Source organism: Balaenoptera borealis (assembly GCF_965194805.1).
Source record: "Balaenoptera borealis genome assembly, contig: HAP1_SCAFFOLD_283, whole genome shotgun sequence".
NCBI lineage: Eukaryota > Metazoa > Chordata > Mammalia > Artiodactyla > Balaenopteridae > Balaenoptera > Balaenoptera borealis.
Window position 1 is genome coordinate 318,704 of NW_028123893.1, and position 26,492 is coordinate 345,195.

Consider the following 26,492-nt stretch of genomic DNA (forward strand, 5'->3'; position numbering starts at 1 on the left):
GACGGCTTCTTCGGCGCACCTGTCGCCCACCCCGAGCCCAGGGGCCGGCAGGGAGGTCTGAGGGCCACTCGGGCCTGGGCGGGGTGGAGGCACGGGCTTCGCGGCTGGGCTGGCCCTCCTCGCCGCCTCCTGCCTCTGCGCCCCGGCCCGGGGTGGGCTTCCCGTGGCCCCATCTCCTTCCCAACCCCGTCGCGCCTCTTGCCCCCCGGGCCGCGGGCTCCACCCGGAGCAGCACCGCGTCGTGAGGGTGCGGGAGGGTGCCCGCCCTCGGGGCTTCCCCGACACCTACCGGTTGTTCAGCCGGCCACGTCCCGGATGGGCACCGGCAGGTCAGTGGAGCGGAGTCGGCCCGGGTCTCCTCCCCCCTGAAGAGGGGCCGACCGGCACCGCGCACGAAGCAGCCCTGGCGGGAGGGAGACCAGGGGGGAGGGGTCGGTGGGGAGCTTGACTCGCAGTCACTTCCGAGGGGATGCTGAGCCCCCAGAACTGGGGGCTGACTGGACTCAGCACTCCCACGAGGGGGTGGTCAGGAAGGAGGGACCCTGTGCCTGGGGCCCAGGGCGCTCCCGGGTCAGGAGGAGTCGCCAAGTGTGTCGGGTGCCGTGGACAGCTGAGGCACGTTTAGCCCAAAGGAAAGTTCCAGCGCATTGCAGAGAGCAGACGAAATACCCGGTGGTGAAAATTCATTGTTGCTAAGGGTTGAAACGAGCCAATAATTCCTCCTGTTTCTCAGGGTGTTCCATTTGGCTGTTAATGAAATGTATTTCCAAGGAATGCAGGCATGTGGCTGAAAAGGCCAGCGGTGCCTGGGGGTCACAGCGAGACCCTCCCATCTCGCCCCCCTCGGCCATCCTGTGCTCTGGGAGCAGAGCTCTCAGCTACAGGTGAAACATAGTAGCTTCCATATCCGGATTCTAAGATTTTCTAAAGCCCTTTAAAGGCCCCTTTCTCTGAGTGGTGCTTGACCTGCTGGTGTTTGGGGCGGGAGGGTGGGCTGGGTGAAGGGTCTGAGCGCCATCCTGAGGGAAGGGCTTTGGAGGCCTGTGTGAGCCTGAGACCGGGGGCCCAGTGCCCGTGTCCGTGGGGAGGCTAGCGCTGACTCCAGCCGTGCCGAACCAGACGTTGCCCTCCTTCCCGACAAGCCAGCAAAGCCTGTCGCTCACCTTCCTGGCTGTGCTGCTTACACGTGCCCTCTGGGAAGGCCAGCCTGGCAGAGCTCTGTTCCTGCCCTTTGGGCTGCTGGTAACTGAGTACCTAGCCTGGGTGCTGGAGGGGAGGATCCATAGATGGTGGAGGCCCAGTGCCTGCCCAGGGTGCTGCCCCTCTGCTGAGGGGCGCTTGCCCAGCTGGTTAGACCTGTTCGCACCCAACTGCCCACAGTCAGCACCCAGGCTAGGAACAGCAGCCTCCCCATTTCCTCGGTGTCTTCTAGTTTTGTTCCTTCCTTCTTTTCGCTGCCTTCCTCCCCAAAGAGGCAAGATACTAATCTTCAAGAACCAAATCAGGCCATGATTTTCCAGCTAAACTCATGACAGTTCTGCACTTCTGAATGACTGGGTACAAACATTTGCAAGGATGAGCTCTTGGATGAGGCGCCAGCCAACTTTTCTAGCTTCTTCTCTCTTGCTCGTGTGTGGGCACCCCCTGCTGCCCCAGATGCCTTGACTCCTCCATTTTCGTATATTCCTCCTCAGAATGCTGCCACCACCCCATCCTGGCCTTTGGGAATGTTAGCTGGCTGTTCCCCACAGCATCCTGTCACCCTGGTCCACTCTTTCTAACCTCTGTATGCCCTTCTATGAAATCTTGTCAGGTCCAACTGGAGGAAGACCACCGTATAGGTCAATTAGCTTGAGAAGGAACCCAACTGTGTGACCTGCTTCCCCTTTCCCAGTGTCTTTAAAATAACGTTTAAAAAAAAAAAGAAAAAATGTTGTTCTAGAGCTCCTATACCATCTCTTACCACCATCAGAAAACCACCCCCCAAAAGGGGAACCTCATTCATATTGAAAATAACTTCTTAACGTGTAGCCATTACCTTAGGGCATTCTAGACACTGGGGGAGGGAAAAACGATTGTATTTTTTTCTAACATGCATGTTAAACTTCTTTCCAAAGTTCTTTAAACTGTGGTATTCTTACAGGTAGACAATGTTGCTGATCAAGCGCTTGTTTCTTCCCTTTTTCTTCCCCCAGGCTCAAAGATTTGGAAAGAGATAGTTTAACAGAAAAGGTAAGGAAATCTCCACCTTAACAAAATTTATGATCAAATGTGACCATTTGACAGACACTATGTAGTTCCTAAAAACAAATTTAAGTGGAATTGGCTCTCTTTTCCCTGAAGTTGAGGATAACGTGGATGTTTTTGTCTAATGTGCTGGACTAATAGGCTATTATTGGTTAGCTTTTGGTAACTCATCGAGTTTCCCAGTCTGGGTTCCGTACCATCAAGTCTGGATTATAATTTGTCCTGGTCACACTGTTTTTCAAAATCAGGTTTGTTCTAGTATGCTATTATGTGTCTGTTTCACCTTTAATCTTTCCATTTTTCACCACTCTGGAGATGGTGTGATATGATCTTAACGAAAACAACAGGAACATGTCTTGTGAATGTCTTGTGAATATTTAGTTTTCTTTTTGGCCGACTCAGCATTGCCTGCCATTCAGTCATTGTTATGTGACCAGGCAGTGTAACTATTTGTGTATTAGTCCATTGGTTCATAGCTTGGGAATGTGGAGACTTCTAAACCTATATCCTTCCCTTAGGAATGCGTGAAGGAGAAATGGAATCTCTTGCCTGAATTTCTGCAGACAGAAATAAAGAATCAGTTATGTGACTTGGAAACCAAATTACATAAAGAAGAATTATCAGAAGTTAAGTCGTCAGCATCCTGGCGGCTAGAAAACGTTTCCTCCCATGTAACTTGTCTGTGACCAGGGAGGCAGGATAATCCCACCTCTCCCTGTTATCTGATAGTTATAAAGGAAGCGCATGTGTTTCCTTATTCTCTCATGGCCACTTGTTTACATTCACTGCTACTTAAATTATCCTTTCCTGCTGTAGGAGGGCTACCTGGCTAAAGTCAAATCCCTTTTAAATACAGATTTGTCCTTGGAGAACGGAGCTCAGGCTTTCAGTCGGGAAGTGAATGGATGTCTAGAAAACGGGAGCCAGACAAGTGGTGAGGAGCTCAGAGTGGAAATAGCAGAGAAAAATAAGTCCCCCAAACCTGTTTCCAAACTCTGCATGCCCAGGAGAAGCAAGTCCGATGGAGAAACAAAATGTAAGAGCACTTGGCTCGTTTGACCTCGTTGGAATCTGGTACCGCCTAAGGGGAGGACAGACTTGGTGCCATAGGGTCTGTCTGTTCCCCCCCCACACAACCCCTCCACCGGCAGTACTTGTTTTTTGTGTATCTTTTTTTATTTTATTTTTTGGGGGGTGGGGGGTGGGGGGGTGGCTGTGTTGCTCGGCTTGTACCATCTTAGTTCTCCAACCAGGGATCGAACCCGGGCCCTCGGCAGTGAGAGTGCCGAGTCTTAACCACTGGACCGCCGTGGAATTCCCTCTTGTGTATACTTCTAACTAGCTTAGATATATACTTGAAATTTTTAATTTTTGTCTTCGACCAAGTTATAGAGCATTAGATCCCCAAATGTGGTTGAATTTATGAGGTATAAGAAAACAGGAGCTGCTGATATTTATGACTTGTAAGTTACATGCCTGTTTAAGCTAAACATTTATTCTTAGACTCCTTCCCCGCTTGTAGTCAGAGTACCTCTTCTGGAATTTTAAAAAATAAGAGCCTGGGACTTGAGCTCAGGTCAGGTGCTTGGCCACTTCATCGTTTGACGAAATAAGCAGAGGCTCTGTTTCCTTGTCCGTCTCAGGGTTGGGCCCTTCATACGAGAGTTTGTGTTAAAATGGCCTAGCAAACTGGCAGGTGCTAATTCGATGACTTTATGAAGACGGTGGTTGCTTAGAATAAGAAGAGAAGGATACTTAATCCTCAGAACCTGGTCTCTGCACCAGCTTGCTAATGCTGAAGAACTGTACCTTGGCTGTGAACTCTTTATTCATAGTGGCTTTTTTGTGTCTTTTCTGTAAGCAGCTGAAGTCTCATGTAGCCCCAGGATTACAAGGCAAACTACCAGGCAGACCACCATCACATCTCATTTCACAAGGGGGTCAGTATATAATGAATGGACAGCCCCCATTTTAGGGGCCAACTGTTTTTGGTAAAACACATATAGAATTAGTAGGATGTAACTTAGTAATTCTGACTTCCACATTGCTTAGGTTTTCCTTTTGATATTCTGTTTTTAGACATTCATGAACAGCATTTCTGAAGACCTCATCCATTTTTACTCTTAGCATCGGAAACTTCAAATGTACATACACAAAATACCAAGGACAGTAAAATGAACCCCTGTGTACCTATCACCCAGTATCAACAGTTAACAGCTCCTGGCTGTTGTTTCATCTATACCCCCATATGCTCCAAGTGAAAATTATTCCAAATGGATTACAACTCCATACACACCCATGTCCCCCCAGTTGGATTACTTTGAAACAAATCGGACATGTCATCTTATCCACAAATACGATATTTCTAGATGACAAGGTCTCTTTCTCTGACAAGTTTTTTGTTCATATTTTGCTATAATTGCTAACATCTAGCAAACAGTCTTTTGAAGAAGACAAAACATGCCTTATAAAGTGTAACAGTTCCTTACTAACAAATATATAGCAGTGTTCATACCTCCCCTTGTGTAACAGTTTGGTTCATTTGTTCCTTAAGCCTTTCAAGTAATAGATTCCTTATTTTCTTGCCATTTATTTAAAGAAAATAGGTCTTTTGTCTAATAGCTTCTAGGTCTGGTTGACTGCATCGTTTCGGTGGTGAATGTGTTCCCTTGTCTCCAGTTTTCTGTCAACTGGTAGTTAGGTCTAGAGTCCTGATCAGATTCCAGCTTTATTTTGTGTGACTTCATTGATGGTATGGGGCTGTCCATCAGAGGCATGTAATGTCTCTTCGGTGATTCTAGCAGCCGTTGATCAAAGTCTAGATCCATTATTTCTTAGGGTTTGCAAAACGTTGTTATTCTAAAACTGTCATCCAAAGAAACATTAAGCTCAAAGCTTGTTTTAATGTCCTGGCAAAAAGGGCTTCTCCTTGGAGGGAAGAGGGTGTCCATGCCCTGAATCTTTCCAAACAGAGGGTACTCTTGGTAGGGAGGAATATAAGTTGTTTTGTGCCCACTGCAAGTCTAGGGTCTGGCTGAGGTAACAGTTGGCCTTACTGTATGTGACAGCCATGCCAAACAGAAACCTGAGGAAGACCCTGAAAAAGCAAAATCAGGTGATTCTGTCGGTGAAGAAGAAAAAGACCAGGTAGGGCTTGCGGTTAAGTTTCTTAACTCTGCCTTATTTTGGTACACTTGCTGGTAATTGTGAATTTACACTTGGTCTGTGTATGGACCGTAAGTGACTGAGAGGGTGTTAGAACATATCCCTGGACCCAGGGCAGTACGAAGTGTATTATGGTTAGACCCGAGGACTCAGCAGGCCCATAACTTTGGTGTGTTCTCTCCTGTCTACCTTCCTACCTCTCCAGCTGTCAAGATTTGACAGTCAAACCAGCAGATGTGATGCGTTTAAAGCATTTCCTTCTGATGTCAGATAAGCTCCTTTCCCACATCTAATCTCTCTATAAAAGCAGAGTTGTCGTGTTACTATGTGTATTGTAATAATGCTGCTTCGACTTTTTAGGTTAGAAAACTGGTGGCTTGCCAAAGGCCTCCAATATAGAAAATGTCAGTCTCTAGCACTGTCCCATGTGACTTGAGGGGCAAACCTAGATACTACCAGATGGTCACACGCTATCTATTTCATTCCTGCCACAGGATTAGCTGTGTAAGTCGGGAAGTCTGTAGGTTTACAGGTGGGTAGTAAATGCCCTGTTACCTGCTAAAGATGAGTATCCGTGGTTTGCTCTAAGGCAGGGTTTCTCAACCAAGGCATTGACTTTTGGGGCCAGATAAACCTTTGCTGTGGTGTGTGAGTCCTGTGCATCGTAGAGTGTTTAGCAAGGTCCCGACCTCTACTCACTAGATGCCCGTAACAGTCCCTCTCTCTCCTCCCAGTTGTGACAACCAAAATCACCTTCAGACTTTCCCCATTTCCCACAATTGCACTGAGCGAGAAGCACTGGACTCAAGGCTAGTAATATCATTGAGGTAGACATGACGTCCTGTTGTAAAAGGCATACTCATTCTCCTGTTTTTATTTTGGAAATTAGATGCCACTGTTCATGATCCTTATTCAGATGTCTGTAATTAAGTTGAGTCAGACTACTCACTCACAGGTGGGACACTGAGACAGAGGGAAACAACTTTTCCAAGTCACATGGCCACATCCCTTGCCTCCTAAGAAAACGTGTCACAAGGGAAAGCAAGCTGGCTCTTGTAATATTGACAAGTGTTTTTTTTTAAACAAATGTGCCAGTTTTAGAGTTGTTCTTTGCCCTCTAACCTTTTGGAGGGCTTACATAGCCTTCAAGCTTCTGAAGAAACGAACTGGGGCACTCTTTCCCAAGCAGGAAGCAGTTTCGCTGGCAGTGTGTGAGAGGCCTTGGGGACTTGGAGGATGAACACTTGTCGCAACAGGGTTTATCCCGATATGCTAGAGTAAGCCTCAGTGCACCACACCGGTGTTATCAGGTAGTGTTTGTTGGTCAAATAAGTAGTACTACAGAGAGAATCTTACTTTAGTCAATTTAAAGTTTTGAGATCTCACTATGTTTTTTAAAACAGGTATTAAATACATGCATTTGGTAAAACAGTACAAAAGCCTGTTTGGTACATAGCAGCCAAAGAAAAACAATGTGGCTATTCCGTGCTGAGCTATGCTGTGAGCATTATCAAATAGATACTGGATTCTGAGGCCTTTGTTCAGGAACAAAAAAGAATATAAAATATCTGATTACCACAACTAAGGAGCCGGCCTGTGGCAACTAAGACCCGGCACAATTAACTAAGTAACTAACTGACTATTTTTTAAAATCTCATTAATAGGATTTTACTATGATTTTTAAAAATTTATTTATTTATTTTATTTATTTTTGGCTGCGTTGGCTCTTCCTTGCTGCGTGCGTGCTTTCTCCAGTTGCGGCGAGCGGGGGCTACTCTTGGTTGCGGTGCGTGGGCATCTCATTGCTTGCTGTGCGTGGGCTTCTCATTGCGGTGGCTTCTCTTGTTGCGGAGCACGGGCTCTAGGCACGCGGGCATCCGTAGTTGTGGCTCGCGGGCTCTAGAGTGCAGGCTCAGTAGTTGTGGCGCACGGGCTTCGTTACTCCGCAGCGTGTGAGAACTTCCCAGACCAGGGCTTGAACCCTTGTCCCCTGCAGTGGGAGGCGGATTCTTAACCACTGCGCCACCAGGGAAGCCCGAGCTCTAACCTTTTAAGAAATGTGTTCCTTCCACCTTCATGGAGCAGGCATAGGGGATGGAGAGGAGTGAGAACCTGATTGGCAGGGGTCCGGTCGCAACCCCGGAAGGGGACGGGGGAGGATCTAAGAGGTGGCACCGGGCCACAGTCGACCCCCAGTGACAGCTAAGAGCTGCACTGCTGCCCCTTCCTGCCCCAGGACCTGAGCTCAGGTCCCGGGGCGGCTGGAGAAACGCACTGTTTCTGGTGAGATGCTCTTACTTACTGTGTGGAGCTGCTCCGGCTGCCCCGGCGACCACACCCCTGCAGGCCCTGTGCCCGTCCTCCCTGCCCCCTGCCCAGGGCTCGGGGAACAGCAGTCTCTGTGGGGCAACCTGCTTCCAAGTCCTTCAGTGACCACGGAGGAGTGGGAACGGGCTGGGATGCCAGGGAGCCTGGGCATGCAGCACCTGAGCTCAGCCCTGGGGGCTCACGTGAGGGCAGGGGCTGGGGGGTGCGGGCGGTGAGCGGAGGGGCCTCCAGCCGGTGTCAGTCTGGGCCCTGGACCTGGGGAAAGGCCTCACCCTCTCAGTTCTGACCTGCCGCTCAGGAACCCTGTGGCCCACCAGCCTGAGGCCTGTGGCACCCGCCACAGACTGCCCGGCACACGGCTGGGGTGCCAACGCCACACCTGGATTTTGCACGGGGACCATCGAGGGGCTCGGTGCATGGGAAGACGAGCAGCCCCCAGGCCCCGACATGCCCCTTCCATGTCCATCGAGAAGTGCCGGATGGAAGGCCGGCTGTGTTCCTTTTCGAGCCCCAGGGAATTCGCAGGAACAGCCCTCCCGGCCACGGGGTGCCTGCCCACCAGCTCTGGGCCTGCGACCAGCCCAGAACACAGAAGGCACAGAAGTGGGTGCAGGGAGCTGAGCCGGGTCTGCAGAAGGGCAGACACCACAGCCTGGTCCACAGCCGACTGGCCCAGGGCGGGTGAGAATGGGCGGGCAGGTTGAGGGGAGGACAGAACGTGGCACAGCCTGCCCGCCTGGGCCCCGGGGAGAAGGTCGGGGCGCTGCCCGCTCCCTCGCTCCACTGCCTGGCGTCCTTTGTGGGGGCGAAGGGCCGGAGGCAGGGCTCCCGAGGAGCTCAAAGGCCAGGGAAGGACACACGGGACTGTCCAGACCCACCCTAGCATTCCAGTGGTGCAGCACCCTCTCTGAATTCCTACTGCCACCAAACCACATCCCTAAGGCCTTTGGGAAGAATCGCTAGGACCCAGGAAGGCGGCCCCTTGCTGTGGTCCAGACTTCACCAGCTGCCGATGACCGGAGGGAGCCAGCCGGCCAGCCACGGGGACAGGGACAGCCACAGCAGGGCTTCTCGCAGCTGTGCCCACCGCCAGAACCAGCTGCAGCCAATCACAGCCCCCGACATGCCAAACAGTGCCGGGCAAGAGGCCGGCAGGAACCTGACACCCCCTCACTAGAGAGCCGGCCCGGCCAGGGTGGGGAGAGCCATCCCCGTCTGAACTCACCCCACAGCTCAGCCATCTTCCAATGACCCAGACGCTACACCAGCAGAGAGCAGCCTGCAACGGCCGCAGGGCTGATCCCCGACCAAGGTCAGAACTCCCCCCAGTGTGACGGCCCCCATGCCGCTCCTGTGGTGGAAGGGACCGCAGGCAGAGACCAGGAGTGGAGTCTTTTTATTAATGGCTGCGTTTTCAAAGAACCGTTTTGTAAGCAGGAAAGCTCCCCAGGAAGGGATTGCATTAGTGCAACAAGGGGGAGCCTTGACGCCAGGCTCTCCAGACACGTCCAGGTGGAGACTTTTGGCCGAGGCCGGCTGCCAGGGACGAAGGGGCTGGGAGGACACGCGGCCCCTCCCCCGCCCTGGCGGGGCGCTAAGGCACCGGGCCCGCCTGGGTGGGCAGAACCACGTGCCGTCAGCAGGCCGGCAGCTTGCAGCCCTCAACCTGCAGCCCTTTGCTCAAGAGGAAGGCATCCTGCGTGGGGTTGCAACCCAGGAAGAGCTTCACCATGCCCTTGGCATCCTTGGAGCCGCCTGGCCTCAGAATGCAGCTTCTGTAGTCCATGGCAACCTGCCGAGAGGGGGCGGGGCTGCAGGAGGGTGGAGCTCCGCCTTCACTGAGGGTGTGGGTGTGGCCACCTCTGCTGTGACTGAACAAAGGGCAGGGGAGCAGGAGGTCCAGGGCAGGGCCCTCAGAGCCTAGCAGGCCCAGGCGGGCGGCACAAGCATCTAGGCCCAGGCCGAGGACCTCCGTGTTGGTCTGCGTGGCAGGACGGCCTCTCACCTTGCCACTCAGGACGCCCTCCTGCTTGAAGCATGTGTGGAACGTGTCCGCGGAGTACACCTCGCTGCACAGGCAGCCATAGGACTGGGCGTTGTATCTTCCTGCCAGGCGGCCGAAGGTCGCAGGCAGGTGGGTCCCTGGGACACACGTGGAGAGGCTCCTGCCCGGCCCCCTGGCCGCTCCATACCCCTTCCCCAGGGTGGGGGCCTCAAACAGCCCTGTCTGAGTCCCCTGCCACTAGAGGGAGTATTGGCCCAACACTTCTAGAAAACGGGGACCTTGCGGGCAACTCAGTGGAGGGACACAAATCAATCTTTGCCGACTTTCTGCTGAAGCTCACGAGGGTTCACCCCTAAGCCTCTTACAAGGTCAGCTGCCAAGGCTCCGAGGGATGAGTCAGGGCTCGCCCTCCAGCACGGGGAGAGCGCGGGTTAAAGCACTCATGAGGGAGTGAACCGCGTGTCCGCACCGACACGCATGGGCAAACCTCGTCGACGCGTTCTGTCCGGGCTATGAAGCCCTCTCCTGCCTCTTCCAGGCTCTCCAGAAAGCACGTGCAGATACGCCTACCCCACCCTTGGACTCCGCGGGCCACAGCTGGAGGTACCAGCCAAGGAACTGAGGCAGGAAGAGGCCAGAGGTCACCGGGCCTCGGCCAGAGCCTGTCAGTCGGTCCCCTTTCACACACCACCAGACGATCCTCTTGACCTGGGCAGTAGCCGCCAACCGACCGCTAAGGTGGACCCGGCTCGTGCTTGGCTGCCTGGCATGGCTGGGCCCCCGAGGATCTCCTGGCAGAGGCGGGCATTCTCCTGGGCCGGGTCCGTGGGCGTCTGCGTGTGCAGTGCCTGGTCCACCTCGGCCAGGACGATCTGGCACAGGTTGAAGAGGCCTGGGGGGGCGGGAGGAAGGAGATGGGGGGATGGCACTGTGTCCAGGCCGCGCTTTCCAGCCGGGCGGTCTGGGCGCCCCCTTCCCTTCCCTCGGCCCGGCCGCACCTGGGTTGGCCTGCCGGGACTTGATGAACTTGTCCCGCAGCCCCTGGGGGACAGCGCTGCCCGTGCCCCACCGAGACTGGCAGCAGCGCCAAGGCCTCACAGGGTGTGGTGCCCCCGGCCCCAGAGCCTGCCCTCTGGTTCTCATCACCGGCTGTCACCAGACTCGCAGGCAACGTGACTTTCTTTTTTTTCTTTTTTCTGGCCCTCAGCCATGCAAAGGGGTGAAGCCCTGACACTCGCTGCCACGTGCATGGACCCTGAGAACACGATGCTCAGCGAGAGAAGTCAGACACAGAAGGACACACAGGGTGTGACCCTACTGAGGGGAAACGTCCAGAACAGGTAGATCCACAGAGTCAGAGTGGGTTCCTGGTTGTCAGGGGCTGGGGAGGGGAGGGAGTGATAACTAAGGGCGTGAGGGACATTTTTGGGGTGATGGAAATGTTCCAAAACAGGGCAGTAGTGATGGCTGCGCAGCTCAGTAAACTGTCCCCATGCGCTCCGGTGCAGCCTGTGAGAGCATTGCTCTCAGGACGAAGGGCTGACCGCAGGAAGACTGAACGAGCACTGGGTCCGGGGCCCAGACGCTGAGCTGGGGTCCCCCCGTGGGGAAGTCACTGGGACTTGCTGAGCCTCCACGGAGACTGGCAGCAGCCCCAGGGCCTCACAGGGCGCGGCGCTCCCGGCCCCAGAGCCTTCCCTCTGGTTCTCATCGCCGCCTGTCACCAGACTTGCAGGCAACGTGCCTTTCTTTTCTTTTGTCTTTTTTAAAGGCAACTCTTGAGTACATGTACTTAACATGCAGGGAACCAGTCCTGACTCCTTGATCTGGGGCTTCCAGCCTCCAGAGTCTCAAGGACATCCATTTCTGTTGTTTACGCGCCCAGTGTGTGGGCTTTGATGATGGAAGCTGACACCGAGGGCGTCGCCACGTGCGGGGTGACATCAGCAGAAGAATCCTGTGGCGAGGGCCTGCCTGAGGACCACGTGTGCCCGGGCCCTCCCCGGCCCCTGCCCGCAGCCCCGCGCCCGCACCCACCTGGGAGCGGAGCTGGTGCATCGCTTGCCAGAACTCGTGGAAGTAGGTCTCCAGCTCATCGTGCTGCAGCAGGGAGGGCGGGTCGGGCGTGGGCTTGGTGAAGTTGGCCACCATGGCCACCATGGCGATCTGGCGGCTCCCATCCTGCTGCAGGCAGCCCGGCTGCAGGCCGAAGCAGGCCGCGTGCCCGGACTTCCCTTCCCTGGGGAGGGACGCGGGGTGAGGCCCAGCTTCCTCAGAGGAGCTCCGGCCCACGGCCGACAGGTTCCCACACGCACTCACGCACCGAGGGTAGAGGTCCAGGTAGAACTTGCTGATGGATGACCTTGCCCGAGGCCGCGTCCCGGACCGTGTAGAGCCTCACATCTTCGTGACACACGTTGGCGCCCTCCTCCAGGTCGAAGGTCAGCCCCAGCAGCTCCTGGGAGATGCCCAGCAGCCCGCGCGTGACCACCTGCATGGGGAAGGACTCACTGAGCAGGTACTGGTCCTCGTGGTAGCGCGTCTCCTCCCCCTGGTTCATGTAGTAGCGCAGGTCCCAGGCATTGATGGGCCCGTCACAGTGCAGGCCCCGCCTCTGGCACTCGGTCTTCTTTAGCTCCAGGATCACGGCCGCTCCTGCTCCCCGAGGGGCTTCAGCTTCTGGGCCAGCTCATCTGCGGGCGGAGGGGAGAGGCTCGGCTACGTCCTTGTGGAGGCCCCCCAGCCGCCCCCCACCCTGTGCCCCTCGAGGCAGAATGAAGGGTCCGGGAAGGTGACCCCCAAGGGCTGACACAGTGGGGTCTCAGGCAGCACCACGCCCAGTTAAGGTCCGCCTGACGCCCTCCCCACTGGGACTCAGGTGGAGGCGGGGTTACCTAGGAAAGTGGCCACCACCTGGCTGGTCTTGGCCATGTTCATCTCCAGCACGGAGTCGGCACGCGTGCTGAACCCCAGCAGGCAGGACTTCTGGGCCTGCAGCCTCACCAGCTCCCTGAGGATCGTGCAGTTCTCCTGGAACCCAGAGATGGCCGGCGCTGGGTACCGTGGGCCATGCCCTCCCTGTGGGACCCCGGGCCAGGTCTCTGCGTGCGGGCAGGGCTCTCAGGCCACTGGCGGGCACAGCCAATCCCCCTCCCTCCTCCTCCTGGCCCAGATTTCTAGACACTTTGGTGCTGTCCTAACACGTGGTCTTTATTAACACAGGTCCTTTTGGAACCAGAAACAGCGTGAACCATGATGGGCTCTAAGGCCAAGGGCAGGAAGAAATGCGGCCAGGCTCTCCAGGAGCCACCCAGGGGCCTCCCCGGGCTCAACAATACAAACTCGGCTGCTGTGCAGACAGCAGCTCATCCCCACGGCGCCCAAACACCCAGTCCCTGGACGGTGAGACGCCTGTTGCTGCAGGTGGCCCGTGGCTCGCTGGTGAGGCCCAGCCCCAGGCGTACGCCACCTTCTCTGGGGCCACCTCTCTGGTTCTGCGGTGGGGTTCTCCTGGGAGCCCCCAGTCACCACAGGACCAACGTGGCCTGTCTGCAGCCCAAGAAGGTGGGGACACAGGACTGTTCCCCGTGCCCCCCGCATCACCCGCGAGGCCCGGCAAGCACCAGTGGTGTCTGCGGGGAAGATGAAGGGCTCGTGCACAGCCCCCATCTACTGAAGATGCTAAACGGCAGAAGCGCAGACTGCAGCCACACGCCGTATGGACCAAACGCAAGTGTCCTTGCAGGACCCGGTGTCTGAATGTCAAGGCCGTGCCCAGGCCACAGTGAGAAGGCCCAGACCCCACGCAAGGCACAGAGAGGGGATAGGGGGAACATCTGCGAATCTGAGCTCATCAGGCATCACCCCAGAGGGAGAGAGAGAGAGGCACAAGGAAATACGGAGGGAGAGGGAGAGGGTGAGGGAGAGAGGCAGAAGGAGATACGGAGGGAGAGGGAGGGAGAGACTTCTCTCCCTTCCCTGGGGGTTCTCTAGTGCAGCCAAGGCTGAAAACCACTGCATTTCGGGAGATGGGTCCTCGTAGAAAAGTTAAATAATAGCTCATGGCATTATGGACACATATTAAAAAGGCCCAAAATCCTGGGGAGTCAGGGAGGGGAGCTGGCGGCTGCCTCGTAAACGAGGAGAGATTGGGCGTCAGAGAAGGGGCCTGTGCATCCTGCCGCCCAGGGCCCCGTAGACTTCATCTCCCAGCTGTGGTCCAGGGCTGGAAGTCAGCGGGGAGGTCAGGCCGTCCAAGCATCAACGTTGACTTCAGGGCTGATCTAAAAGGTGCCTGGTGTCTGTTGAAGCAGAAAAAAGAGAAAACAGTGGGGAGAGCATGGGAGGGGGAGGGAGCCCCCCTCCTCAGCCCTTCTCCCTCTCTTCCTCCCTCCCTCTCCCTCGCTGCCTCTCACTCTCCCTCTCCCTTCATCTCTCCCTCTGCCTCTCTCTGTCCCTTCCTCTCCCTCTCTCCCTCTCCCTCTCTCCCTCTCCCTCTCTCCCTCTCCCTCTCTCCCTCTCCCTCTCTCCCTCTCCCTCTCTCCCTCTCCCTCTCTCCCTCTCCCTCTCTCCCTCCCACTTTCCCTGTCCCACTTTCCCTGTCCCTCTCTCCCTCTACCTCTCTCCCTCTCCTTCCCTCTCTCTCTCCCTCTCCCTCCACCTCCTTCCCTCTCTGGAGAGGGAAGGAGGTGCAGGGAGAGGGAGAGAGAGAGAGTGGGAGAGGGAGGTGGGAGAAGGAGAGGGAGAGGGAGAGAGGGAGGGAGAGAGAGATGTCTCTCCCTCTCTTGCTCTATTCCTCCCTCCCTCCCTCTCTCCCTCTCCCTCTCCTCCCTCACCCTCTCCCTCCAACTCTCCCTCTCCCTCCGTCTCTCCATCTCCTCACTCCCTCCCAGAGAGGGAGAGACAGAGGGAGAGGCAGAGACGAGGGAGAGGGAGATAGGGAGAGGGAGAGGGAGGGGGCAGAGAGGGAGAGGGAGGGGGGAGAGAGGGAGAGGGAGGGGGGAGAGAGGGAGAGGGAGAGAGGGAGGGAAAGAGGGAGAGAGAGGGAAGGAGAGAAGTCTCCTTCCCTCCCTCTCCCTGTTTCCCTCCCTCTCTCCCTCTCCCTCTCTCCCCTCTCCCTCCCTCTCCCTCTGAGTCTCCCTCTCTCACACTCTGTCTACCCTCTCTCAGGAAGGAGTGGGAGCAGGAGGGAAGGAGAGGCAGAGAGGGAGAGGGAGAGAGAGAGACAGACAGACAGAGACAGAGAGAGGAGAGGAAGCAGGGAGAAAACAGAGAAAGAACACACCATCTACATTTCTGTCAAATGACACCGGGGATCCTTACACAACCAGGAGAAAATTGCACAGTGAGGCTCTTTCTCAGCTGGAGCTGGAACTGCAGACGGGGTCAAACACCACCAGGCTGGCCACACATGTCCAGCCGCTGCCCCAGTCCCGTGAGTCCGGTCAACAGGGCTCTGAGTGTCTGCTCCAGGGAGCTGGGGTTCACCCTCTCACCGGGGAGGCTGGGCCAAGCCAGTAGGGCCCCGGGCTGGACACATAGGGGGAAAAGCATCCCCACAGGACAGCTTGTGCGAGCAGATTCAGCTGCCAGATTCTAGAGGCCCGGGATCACCCTGTGGCCCGTGAAACCCAGGAGCCACGTGGGTCTTGCATCGTGATTCCTGTCCGTTGGACTGCCAAGTTTATGTAGGGAATCTTGGAAACAGTGGTAACAAGACTGAATTGGAACGAGCTTTAGGCTATTATGGACCACTCTGAAGTGTGTGGGTTGCTAAAAACCCTCCCGGCTTCGCTCTTGTTGAACGTGAAGATCCCCGAGATGCAGCCGATGCTGTCCGAGAACTAGATGGGAGAACACCATGTGGCTGCCGAGTAGGAGTGGACCTGTGGAATGGGGAAAAGAGAAGTTGAAATCGTGACCGCCTCCTTCTTGGGGTTGTCGCCCTCGAGATGATTATCGGAGGAGGAGTCCTCCACCTCGCCACACATCTCCAAGACGGAGAAGCTTCTCCCTCAGCCAGAGCAGGTCCCTTTCTAGATATAGGAGAAGAGAGAGATCACTGTCCCAGGAGAGAAATCACAAGCCGTCCCGATCTTCCTCTAGGTCTCCTAGCCGATCTAGGTCAAATGAAAGGAAATAGAAGACCACTTTGCAAGAGGAGTGGTGTACAGGAAATAACTTCATTTGACAGGAGTATGTACAGAAAATTCAAGTTTTGTTTGAGACTTCCAAAGCTTGGTGCACTTTTTAAATGTTTTAGCTGTTCACATTTGTCTCTTGGGACAGTGACACATAAAGGTATCATTCTCTATGGTTTGAAATGGGTCATATGAGGCATGTAATATGAAGAATTGTTACCTTACAATGTTCCCTTAAGCAAAATTGAATTTGCTTTGAATTTTTGGTCTTGCCTAGACTGATAATAAAACTCTGACTCCTGCCCAGCTAAAGTGTGATGTTTACTATTATGGAAACAACACTGGCAAACATTGAAAAGGCTTTCTGTACCTGGGATATGGTATGCAGCTGTAGTTAAGCAAGCAGTCTTTAAAAGGTGCTGTGAACACAGCCAGCAGGTAAAAATTAAAGCTGCACCCTTACCCTAGATTAGACGTTTAAAAATTCCACTAGTCTTCACACCGGACAAGAGGTTGTCCAGTGACTTAAGAATCTAAGAAGTTTCAAGAAAGTTAGTTTACCTTTGACTTAGGTCATAAGTCCCCTGTGTGATTGCTGTACATGAATACATGGCTCTTTGTAATATTACTTGGGAATTTGAGAGTATTCAAGACACCAATGTCCTGCCAGATTAAGAGTATATTGTAGAGCTGAACTTTGAGTTACTGTGCAATTTTTTTAAAAAATAAATTTATTTATTTATTTATTTTTGGCTGTGTTGGGTCTTCGTTTCTGTGCGAGGACTTTCTCTTGTTGCGGTGAGCGGGGGCCACTCTTCATCACGGTGCGTGGGCCTCTCACTATTGTGGCCTCTCTTGTTGCAGAGCACAGGCTCCAGATGCACAGGCTCGGTAGTTTAGGCTCACGGGCCCAGTTGCTCTGCGGCATGTGGGATCTTCCCAGACCAGGGCTCGAACCTGTGTTGCCTGCCTTGACAGGCAGATTCTCAACCACTGCGCCACCAGGGAAGCCCTGTGCAATTTTTCTTTCATGCTGTCATTTGTAATATGTTTTGTGACAATCCTTGGGATTAAAGTTTTGGTTCCAAAAAAAAAAAAAAAAGAATCCGCCTGCCAATGCAGGGGACGCGGGTTCGAGCCCTGGTCCAGGAAGATACTACGTTCCAAAGATCAACTAAGCCCATGGGCCACAACTACTGAGCCTGCGCTCTAGATCCTGGGAGCCACAACTACTGAGCCCCCGTGCCACAACTACAGAACCCGGCACGTCTAGAGCCCGTGCTCCGAAACGAAAGAAGGCACCGTAATGAGAGGCATGTGCCTGCAACGAAGAGGAACTCCCGCTCGCTACAACTAGAGAAAGCCTGCGTGCAGCAACGAAGACCCAACGCAGCCAAAAATTAATTAATTAATTAATTTTTAAAAGAAGACCGCCATTGGGATGGCTGGGGGACAGCTCCACGCTCTGCTTCCCGAGGGGGACCTGCACCCAGGGACTCAGGAGGCACCCTTGCTCCTGGCGATGCGTCCAGAGGCCCCAGCGCAGGAAAAGCACACATGGCATCCACGCAGGGAGGCCAGGACCGGGGAGCACACGGGGTCTCCCTGGTACTATTCTTGCCACTTCCCTACAGGTGTGAAGTTTTCAAAATAAAGCATTCGGGCAAGAGGGCAGAAGCTGAAAAAGCCGCCCAGGCCCCACCCCTTCAAGACCCCATGCCGGGTCAGGTGCGGGAGGACCCTGTGAGATTAAAGAAACATCACAGAGAGCAGGGGCAGGGTGGGGTCTCGAGGGACAACCTCCTTCGGGGCAGAATCTCGGTAGACAGACCACCACCTTCCCCTAGGAAGGATCCAGAACCTTGGGACCCAAACACTCTGAGCGCCTCAGGAGAAGAAGGCCCTCCCGGGGGCAGGGCACACGGACGCCTCTCGACCACCCCGCGGGGCCTGCAGGCACCCAGCTCCTCGCGCGTGAATGGCAGGAAGGTCACGTCCCGGTTCAGGTTCTTGTTGAAGTCGATGCACAGGAGACTCAGCTTCTTTTTCTTTATTTTTTAAAAAATTTAAAAAAAATTACATCATTTATTTATTTATTTATTTATTTGTGGCTGCATTGGGTCTTAGTTGCTGCACACGGGCTTTCTCCAGTTGCGGCGAGCGGGGGACACTCTTCGTTGCGGTGAGCAGGCTTCTCATTGTAGTGGCTTCTCTTGTTGCGGAGCATGAGCTCTAGGTGCATGGGCTTCAGCAGTTGTGGCAAACAGGTTCAGTAATTGTGGCTCACGGGCTCTAGAGCGCTGGATCAATAGTTGTGGCGCACGGGCTTAGCTGCTCCGTGGCATGTGGGATCTTCCCGGACCAGGGCTCAAACCCATGTCTCCTGCATGGGCAGGCAGATTCTTAACCACTGCGCTAACAGGGAAGTCCTCAGCTTCTTCTTGATGCTCTCGATTTTCTGAAGGAAGAAGACGGCTGTAAAATCGGGGGGTGGGGGCACGAAGGGGGGGTTCAAGGAGAAGAGGCGGACGAGAGGAGGGAGATGGGAAGAAAGGGCCTCGGGTCCTAACTGTTAGGACCCTCCTCAGGAGTTACCCCAGGGTGACAGCCTAAGCTTCAGCCGTTTCAACGGACCTAAGTTTCTGTCCCTTCAGGGTCTATCTGGTTTGCAGAACCAGGTAGAAATGGACCAGCCTGGGGGAGGGAGCGACGCGGGGCGCAGAGGAAGGTGCCGGTTCCCCGGGGCCCCTGCCGGGCCAGCAGCAGGCGGGGCGCCTCGAGGACCTGCCCAGGCTGCGCCCCCTGTCCAGCCCAGGACTCAGCGCGCCTGGCCCCGCTCCCGGGCTGAGCAGACGTGCCTGTCCGAGGACAGGAAGGGCGCTGGGGGACCGTGCCCGCTGGCTCTGCCAGGCGCAGGGGCTCGTCGGGCACGCCTGGCTCAGAAGCAGCCCGAGGGACGCCGGGCCTCTGCGGGCAGCAGGCGCTGTGCCGGGCACTGGCCTCCCTGCATCCTCACAGCCCCACCGGCCACGACTGGGCAGGAGCACAGGGCGCCCTGGGAGGGCGGGGCGGCACTCAGGACCCCGCCCCGCGCCAGCAGGCCGCCTCTCCTGGGCGCCCGCCTCCACGGGCGTCCCCGTGGTCCCTCGGGCCAGTGGTTCTCAAGTGTCAAGGCAGTCTGCGCAGCCCCACTGTCCACACCCTCACCTCCCCCGTCTGCGCAGCCCCACTGTCCACACCCTCACCTCCCCCAGCCTCGAAGCTCCATGTGCCCGCCGCTCCGGAGGACTTCGGGGCCCACGTGCCCGGGCCCCACCCTGGATGCCGGAGCCCCACAGTCCTCTGAGTCCCGGTTTCCTCCACCGCAAGGCACAGCACCGGCCGAAGCGGGACAGCGTTTGTGCTGAGGAACAAGAACTGTCACTGAGCCCTGGGTCGGGCCTGGTACCCGCGTTAACCGCGTCTATCACTTTCTGACGCAAACCAGCCAGCGCAGGGCTGCACCCCAGCCCCTTCTTTATGGGGCTCCCACACTCGGGGCCACCGTCCCCCTGCCCTCATCACCCCGGAGCCCCAGGGTCATTCTAGCCAATCCTGAGCCTGCTCCTTGCCGGGGACCCACACCTCAGGCTCCAGTCTCCAGCCACCCCTCCCCTCATTCCTGATGAACCCTCGTGCTCCTGGGAGGCCCTAGGTGACAAGGCGTGCCACTGCCCAGAACCATGAGTGACAAGCTCTTTCCTCATCTGCTGGCCTCACTGTTCTCTGTCCTCCACACAAACCGACTCAGTCAGCCCTCACGACCACCTGTGAGGGGGTCCTCAGGTCACGCACATTGCAGATGGTGAACAGGGACAATGGGGTCCAGGGACCGGCCTCCGGGGACCCAGCCAGTTGGTGGCAGAGCTGGGTCTGATCCCGGCCATCAAGATGCATGTAGCCACGGCGCCCCACGCCACGCACCGAGGTGACGCGCTCCACCATGGGTGGCTCGCAGTGCCCGCCCCCCTCCCCACCCCATGGGGTTGCCTCCCGGGAGGGGCCGGGCTGCCCATCGCCCACCTGTCCAGGGTGCCGCAGGGACCCCGTCCTGCTGGACCAGGAGTGGGAAGAACTGAGGGCTCTGGGGTCCACGCTGGGGGCAGAGGGGTGTCAGGCAGCTGGGAGGACCTGAAGGGACAGGCCCCCCGGGGGGGGTCCACTGGGAACCCGCACGGCCGCAGGGCTCAGCCAAGAGAGGAGAGAGGGGGTGAAGGCGGACGCCATGCTCTTCAACCTCCCATTGTCCCCCAGCCTCCGTGCCCAGCAGGAGCCACGCTGTGAATTACGGGAGAGAGGGGTCGGGCCTTGGCCTCCAGTCCTGGCACACAGCTCCTAAACCTAAAGCCACAAGCTGCATCTTACAGCCCCCCTGCCTGCCCACCTCCTGCGAGGGGACAGGGCCAGGGGTTGCAATGTGAATCCGTTGCCCATGGTCCCCGCTGTAATCGTGCTCATGGAACAAAATCTCGGTAAACACGGGGTTCAGAGAGCTGCGGGCTGGGTACCTGCAGGCGGCCTCGAAGCCCCGCGCCCCGCCCCACGCCTCCCCACCTCCTCCTTCCACCTGGCTGTTCCTTTATAATAGCCCGGTGCTCTAGTCCGTGGACTGGGGGCCTGTGTTCTGGGGGCCCGTGTTCTGGGGGCCCAAGCTAGCCAACGAACGGAACTCGGGCTGGGGACGTGGGAACTCCTGACACAGCCTGTCGGCCACAAGCGCAGAGGACGACGTGGACCTGTGGCTGGCGTGGGCCGAGCCCTGACCTGCGGGCTCTGACTCGGGTAGATGGAGTCAGAACTGAACTGCAGAAACCCGGCAGTCCCAGCGCTGCTGCTGCTGTGGGAGCCCCACGGGCCTGGCGTCGGGACGGAAGCTCTGTGGGAGCGGGGGCTGAGGGTGGAGTAGGCTCGGAGGAGGGGGTCCTTCCTTGAGACCCTCCCACCAAAGCCACGGGGGACGGGGCCCCGGATGAGGCGGGGGTGTGGCGGGACGCAGGGAGGGGCCCACGCTGCCCGTGCTCTGGGGAAGCCCTGTGACCCTGAGGACCGAGGGCAGAGCAGGTGCAGAGGGAGCGCTGGTCCACGTGGACCTTCCCTCCTGAGGTTGAGGCGGCAGAGAGATGGGCAGAGGCCGGCACGCGGGGCTCAGGCCAGGCGCTCCCCTACTGCGAAACTTCCTCAAAAAGCAGCCATCGCAGGACTCGGCAACCGCAGTCATGGGCACTTACCCCGGGGAAATGGAGACTGAAGTCCACACAGAAGCTGTACACAAACGCTCGCCTGACTGGGAAGAGCCCCAGACTGAAAGCTGCCGGGGGCCTTCCCAGGGCAACGGATGACAGGGGCAGTCGTGTCAACGTCAGGATCCTGCTGGGACGCTGACTTGACTTTCACAAGAGGTGACATTGGGGAAAAGTGGGCAATGGAGTTTCGCTTTCTAGGAAGCTGGCCAACTCCTTTCCAGAGTGGCTGCACTGTCCTCCGCTCCCTCCAGCGACGACTCCCCTGTTCTGTGCTGCCTCGCCAGCACTGGGCACCGTCTCCATGTTCTGCTGGGAGCAGAACTTAGGTTTTCTTGTTCTAGGAGAAGCTCCAGAGTGACTCGCTAAGGCCATTAGCGAGTAATTATTTCCCAATGAGTAGCTATTTCCAGTTAAAACCAAAAGCCACCTAATTATTGCTTTTCCCATAAAATTAAATATGAAATCTACATTATGTAATTGTACACTTATTTCTCCCTTTGTGTATTCTAATTTCTTCCTGAGAAACCTAAGATGCCATCTTGCAGACTGCCCACAGTGGCTACGATTTGGGCAGCAGCAAAGGTCAACTTTAAACATTTTGCATCTAAAGTGGCTTTGGATACCCTTGGATAGAAAGTACAGTCTGAGCCATTTTACAAAATGTGCGGCCATTTTACAAAACAGCTTGACAGTTCCTGCAAGTGTTAAACATAGAGTTACCCTATGACCCAGCAGTTCCACTACTAAATATATACCTAAGAGAAATAGAAACTTATGTCTGCACAAAAGCTTGTACGTGAATGTTCATAGAAGCATATTTCTAAAAACAAAAGGTGGAAAAAATTCAAATGTCAATCTGACAAATGAATAAACAAAATGTGGAATATCCGTACGATAGAATAGCATTCAGCTATAAAAGGAATGAAATATTGATCCATGTTACAACATGGATGAACCATGAAAGCATTCTGTAAAGAAAAGCAGCCACTCTCAAAAGATCACATATTGTATGGTCCCATTTATATGAAATGCCCATAATAGCAAATCTCTAGAGACAGAAAGTAGATTAGTGGTTGCCTAGAGCTGAGAGGGTTGAGAGAATGAAAAAACATTGTTAATGTGTAATGGGTTTCTTTGTGGGGGGACAGAAATCTAAAACTGGATGGTTGTGATGGTTACACACGTCTTTTAGTGGTTACACTAAGAACCACTGGGGCTTCCCTGGTGGCGCAGTGGTTGGGAGTCTGCCTGCCAATGCTGGGGACACGGGTTCGAGCCCTGGTCTGGGAAGATCCCACATGCCGTGGAGCGACTAGGCCCGTGAGCCACAACTACTGAGCCTGTGCTCCGCACAAGAGAGGCCACGATAGTAAGAGGCCCGCACACCGCAATGAAGAGTGGCCCCTGCTCGCCACAACTAGAGAAAGCCCTCGCACAGAAACGAAGACCCAACACAGCCAAAAAATAAATAAATAAATAAAATTAAAAAAAAAAAAAAAGAACCACTGAATTGTATACATTAAAGGGTTAAATTATGGTATGTAAATTACATCCCGATAAAGCTGTTAAAATTACAATTTTATATTTATAAATTTGAAAATTCATCCAAAATTACAAATTCTTAAAACACGCAACCTAACAAGACTAACCCAAGAAAAGAAATATCTAAAAACTCTGCAACTACTCAAAAAGTTGTTTGTATAATTAAGTCCCTTTACAGAAAATGATTTCCAGGGATAAATGGCTTTCCAAGTAAATTCTTCCAAATATTTAGGGAAGAAATATTGGTAATCTTACATAAAACCCTTCCAGGAAACAGAAAATAATATATTGCTCAAAATTTTTATAAGGCCAACATAAGCTTCAGATCAAAAGTAAAAAGAATATTACAAGCATAGAATCATAGACCAGTTTCTCTTTTGAACATGCATGCAAAATTTGTAAATAAAAGCACAAACTGTATCCATGGTATGTAAAACAGTAATATATCACAATCAAAGTGGCTTTATTCTAGTAATGCAAGGTTGGTTTAATGTTCCCACATGAAATTGATCCCAGGAATGAATCAGAGTGGGAAAAAAAGTCATTTAAAAAAGAAGTCTTGGGAATTCCCTGGTGGTCCAGTGGTTAGGGCTTGGCACTTTCACTGCTGGGGGCCTGGGGTTCAATCCCTGGTCAGGGAACTAAGATCCTGCAAGCCATGAGGCAGCCCACCCCCCAAAAAAAAAGAAAAAATGAAGTTTTAACCAGGAGAAGCACAAGAGTGAATAAACATAACAGATAATGCCTTATGAAAAGTAGGTGATTATGGAATACTCTAAACTTTTAAAACAAACAGAAATTGCTAAAGATTCAAGAGGATGTGACAAATGTTGTACATAGGCAAAAGATAAAATAAAATAAAATATACAAATGATGGGAGCCCAAAAATCCAGATGCCCAAGTCCCATCTCTGAAAATCCTCATTCAATGGGTTCTGGATTTCCTCTCTGTTTAAAAACCTACAGGTGATTCTCATACGATTCATAGACACAATGTAAAGCTTCTGCTTTACAGGAAATAATACCAGATTATTTTGTTATTTTGTAGTTATATTAACAGGCTGTACTGTTGACGGATAAGTCTGATGTCAAAATGCACTCCCCACTAGGGTTAAAAAAGGAACTAGTACTCGCTACTGCTAACTTGGTGGCAGCACACATATATTGCAATGGCAATTATTGTAGGAAGCCAAATTAATGGAACATTTCAGAAATGCAAGACTACATAGAGGTCACCTAGTCAAACTTCCAACTATTATAGTTGTGAAAACTAAGGCCCATATAAATGAAACGATTTATCTCCAAAGAGGGTTAGTGAAAGAGTACGAAATAAAAAACATCTCTGAACTTTTAATTTAGTTCTATTTTTATTAATCTCAATATTAGCTCAAACTTCAGTGTGACAGATTTGAGATTGAATTCTTGCTTGAATTTAGTGGTTGCGTGCCTTTTAGTAAGTTACTAAAACACTTTTAACTTCGCTTTTCACATATGTAAAATGGTGAGCCTTGACTGATATAGAGTATGAGATAGCCTAGCACTGTTTTTAACACAAACAAGTACTTAAAATTTTTTGCCTCTCATCCCTCTTAAACAACCTCTATCCTCTTAACAATAAAAGTGTCTTTCAGCTAGCAAAGCACCCCAGAGCTGACCACATTCTGGCAAGAGATATAAGATTCCTTTTCTTACTGAGGGCTCTTTATACCTGATATTTGAACTGCACTGAAACATGAACATCTCTTGTTTATACTGTATTAATGGATTTGATAGATGAATTTTAAAAAGTAATATGCAGGAGTTAAGCTGCATTAGTCTCAAGAAATATAATTCGATAGTGGTGGCTAGAATGATAAACAGTGTTTGGACAGGGAGTCCATATTGGATATGAACAACCTGTACTCCCATTCGTCTATTAAGTATAAATAAAATCCTTTCAAAATCTGTTTTAAAGGGCAGTTAGTTTCTTCTGCCTCATTTAAGTTACCTGCAAGAAAAAGACAATCTCCTGAATCCTTGTTTAAAAGGCTTTTAATATAAAGCAAATAATTTTTTGCAACATTTCCCAAACTTTTCATTATCAAATTAGCTGAGGCTTCTCAACGATTATCATTTCACAACAATATCTCCATTTTCACCTTCTTTAAATGAATTGGCCTAATAGATGTGCTATTAAAACAGAGCTTCACCCTCAACATATTTTAAAGTTTGTATTCAAACAGTATGAAGAAAACAGGATCAGGGAATTCAGCCATAAAAGTGAATGGATTACTGATACATGCTACATCATGGATGCAACTAAGTGAAAGAAATCAGGCACGAAAGGCCACATATTGTATGGTTCCATTTATACGAAATGTCCAGCAGTGGCAAATCCATACACACAGAAAATATTATACATTAGTGGTTGCCAGGGGTTTGGAAGAGAGGGAAATAGGGAATGACTGCTTTAAATGGGTGTAGGTTTCCTTTTGGGGTGATGAAAATGTTTTGCAACTAGGCAGTGGTGACAGTTGCACAGCATTGTGACAGTACTAAATTCCACTGAATTGTACAGTGAATTGTAAAATGATCAAAATGGTGAATTTTATGTTATGTTCATTTTACTACAATAAAAAGGAGAAAGAAATAGGGAAAGACTTTGAGTTTGGGAAAGTAAGGTGAACTGGTCAAGAAAAAGACAGCTCTACTATTCGGTTTTCTCTCAGCTCTCCCAGTGCATTAATCGTCAGCAAAAAGTAGCCTGAACTTGTAGATGACAGTCATTCAACAGAGTCCAGGGAAAAATAAATAAAATAAAACCCAACTATTCTGATTTAGCACATCTATGACAGGTTAACTTCCTGCTCAGCCACATGGACATTCATGAGGACGTTTCAAGTTAGGTGTCCTCTACTCCAGTACTTTACTCACAGCTCATTCACACATGTATGCAACAGCATTTCTTCATTTAATGGACTCTGCAGTGCTGGTTGTCATCAGTCTCACGAAAAGGAAAGGAGGAAAAAGCCTCCACACTGGCTTGGTGGTCTTGGGATGAAATGGATGCAGAAGACAGCTTGATTGTCAAACTGGAAACTTTTATTTTCCTTTTCCTCTTCTTTTTATCTTTCCTATCAGGTCTTCTGTCCACTTCCCACTGCCTTCTTTCAAACAGGAAAGACACTGATTAGCTGCTGGATTTTTTTTTTTTGTTAAAACAACTATTGTTTTAGATTTCTTGTTGTTCGCTGAATGTTATTGTTTTTACTGCCAAATGAGCTTCAGTGGGTGATGTAGGGGGTCTCTTGGGAACTTAATTTTTTCAAGTTGAAGTGGAAAAGCTTTTTTGTTTGAATTGGCTTTTACTGGGTGCTTCAAGATTTGCTCTTAGCTCTTTGATGGGGGACTGAATAGCACTAGGTTTCCTTTGAGGTCCCAGTAAATAAAGGATCCCATGTCCTCCTGGGCACTTTATCGGGATTTTGCTGTGTGTGCTCTCTAACAGCCAGATACAGATTCCAGGAAAATGACATATAAGTGAATATAAATAATCTAATATTTTTAGAATTTGCTTTGGCCATACTCCTGGTCTCATTCTACTTCTTGTAGCAGATGGCTTTAAAGAGCATTAGCTATGTATATATTAATATAATATACATATACCAATACTAAATATTATATTGGTATATAAATGTAATATATTACTGTTTATATGAATGTATAACAATTATGTATTATATTAACATGTATTTTTGCATAGCATATTTTATACACAAACTATATGACTAATGCAATGTATTTA

The 26,492-nt window shown here is 52.5% G+C and overlaps 1 protein-coding gene and 1 long non-coding RNA gene across 4 annotated transcripts in view; both read right to left on the bottom strand.

The window, feature by feature from the left end:
- Positions 1-4,627: 4,627 nt before the first annotated feature.
- Positions 4,628-12,434, bottom strand: LOC309621324 (uncharacterized protein). Its single transcript, XM_082408867.1, has 3 exons — positions 12,257-12,434; positions 11,783-11,984; positions 4,628-10,637 (listed from the first exon to the last, which is right to left on the bottom strand). The coding sequence occupies exons 1-3, from the start codon at positions 12,303-12,305 to the stop codon at positions 10,256-10,258; spliced, it is 633 nt and encodes a 210-aa protein (XP_082264993.1). The 5' UTR covers positions 12,306-12,434; the 3' UTR covers positions 4,628-10,255.
- A 533-nt stretch (positions 12,435-12,967) lies between these two features.
- LOC309621326 overlaps positions 12,968-26,492 on the bottom strand; it is a 69,545-nt gene continuing 56,020 nt past the window's right edge. Inside the window, exons 6-9 of one of the 3 annotated variants that reach the window (XR_014239933.1) lie at positions 25,622-25,854; positions 17,846-17,933; positions 15,068-15,630; positions 12,968-14,046 (exon numbers count right to left, since the gene is read on the bottom strand). This is a non-coding gene — a long non-coding RNA (uncharacterized lncRNA). Of the gene's footprint in view, positions 14,047-15,029; positions 15,631-17,845; positions 17,934-17,968; positions 18,344-21,152; positions 25,855-26,492 lie in introns of those variants that run through there. The other 2 variants (XR_014239934.1, XR_014239935.1) reach the window with 2 other exon arrangements.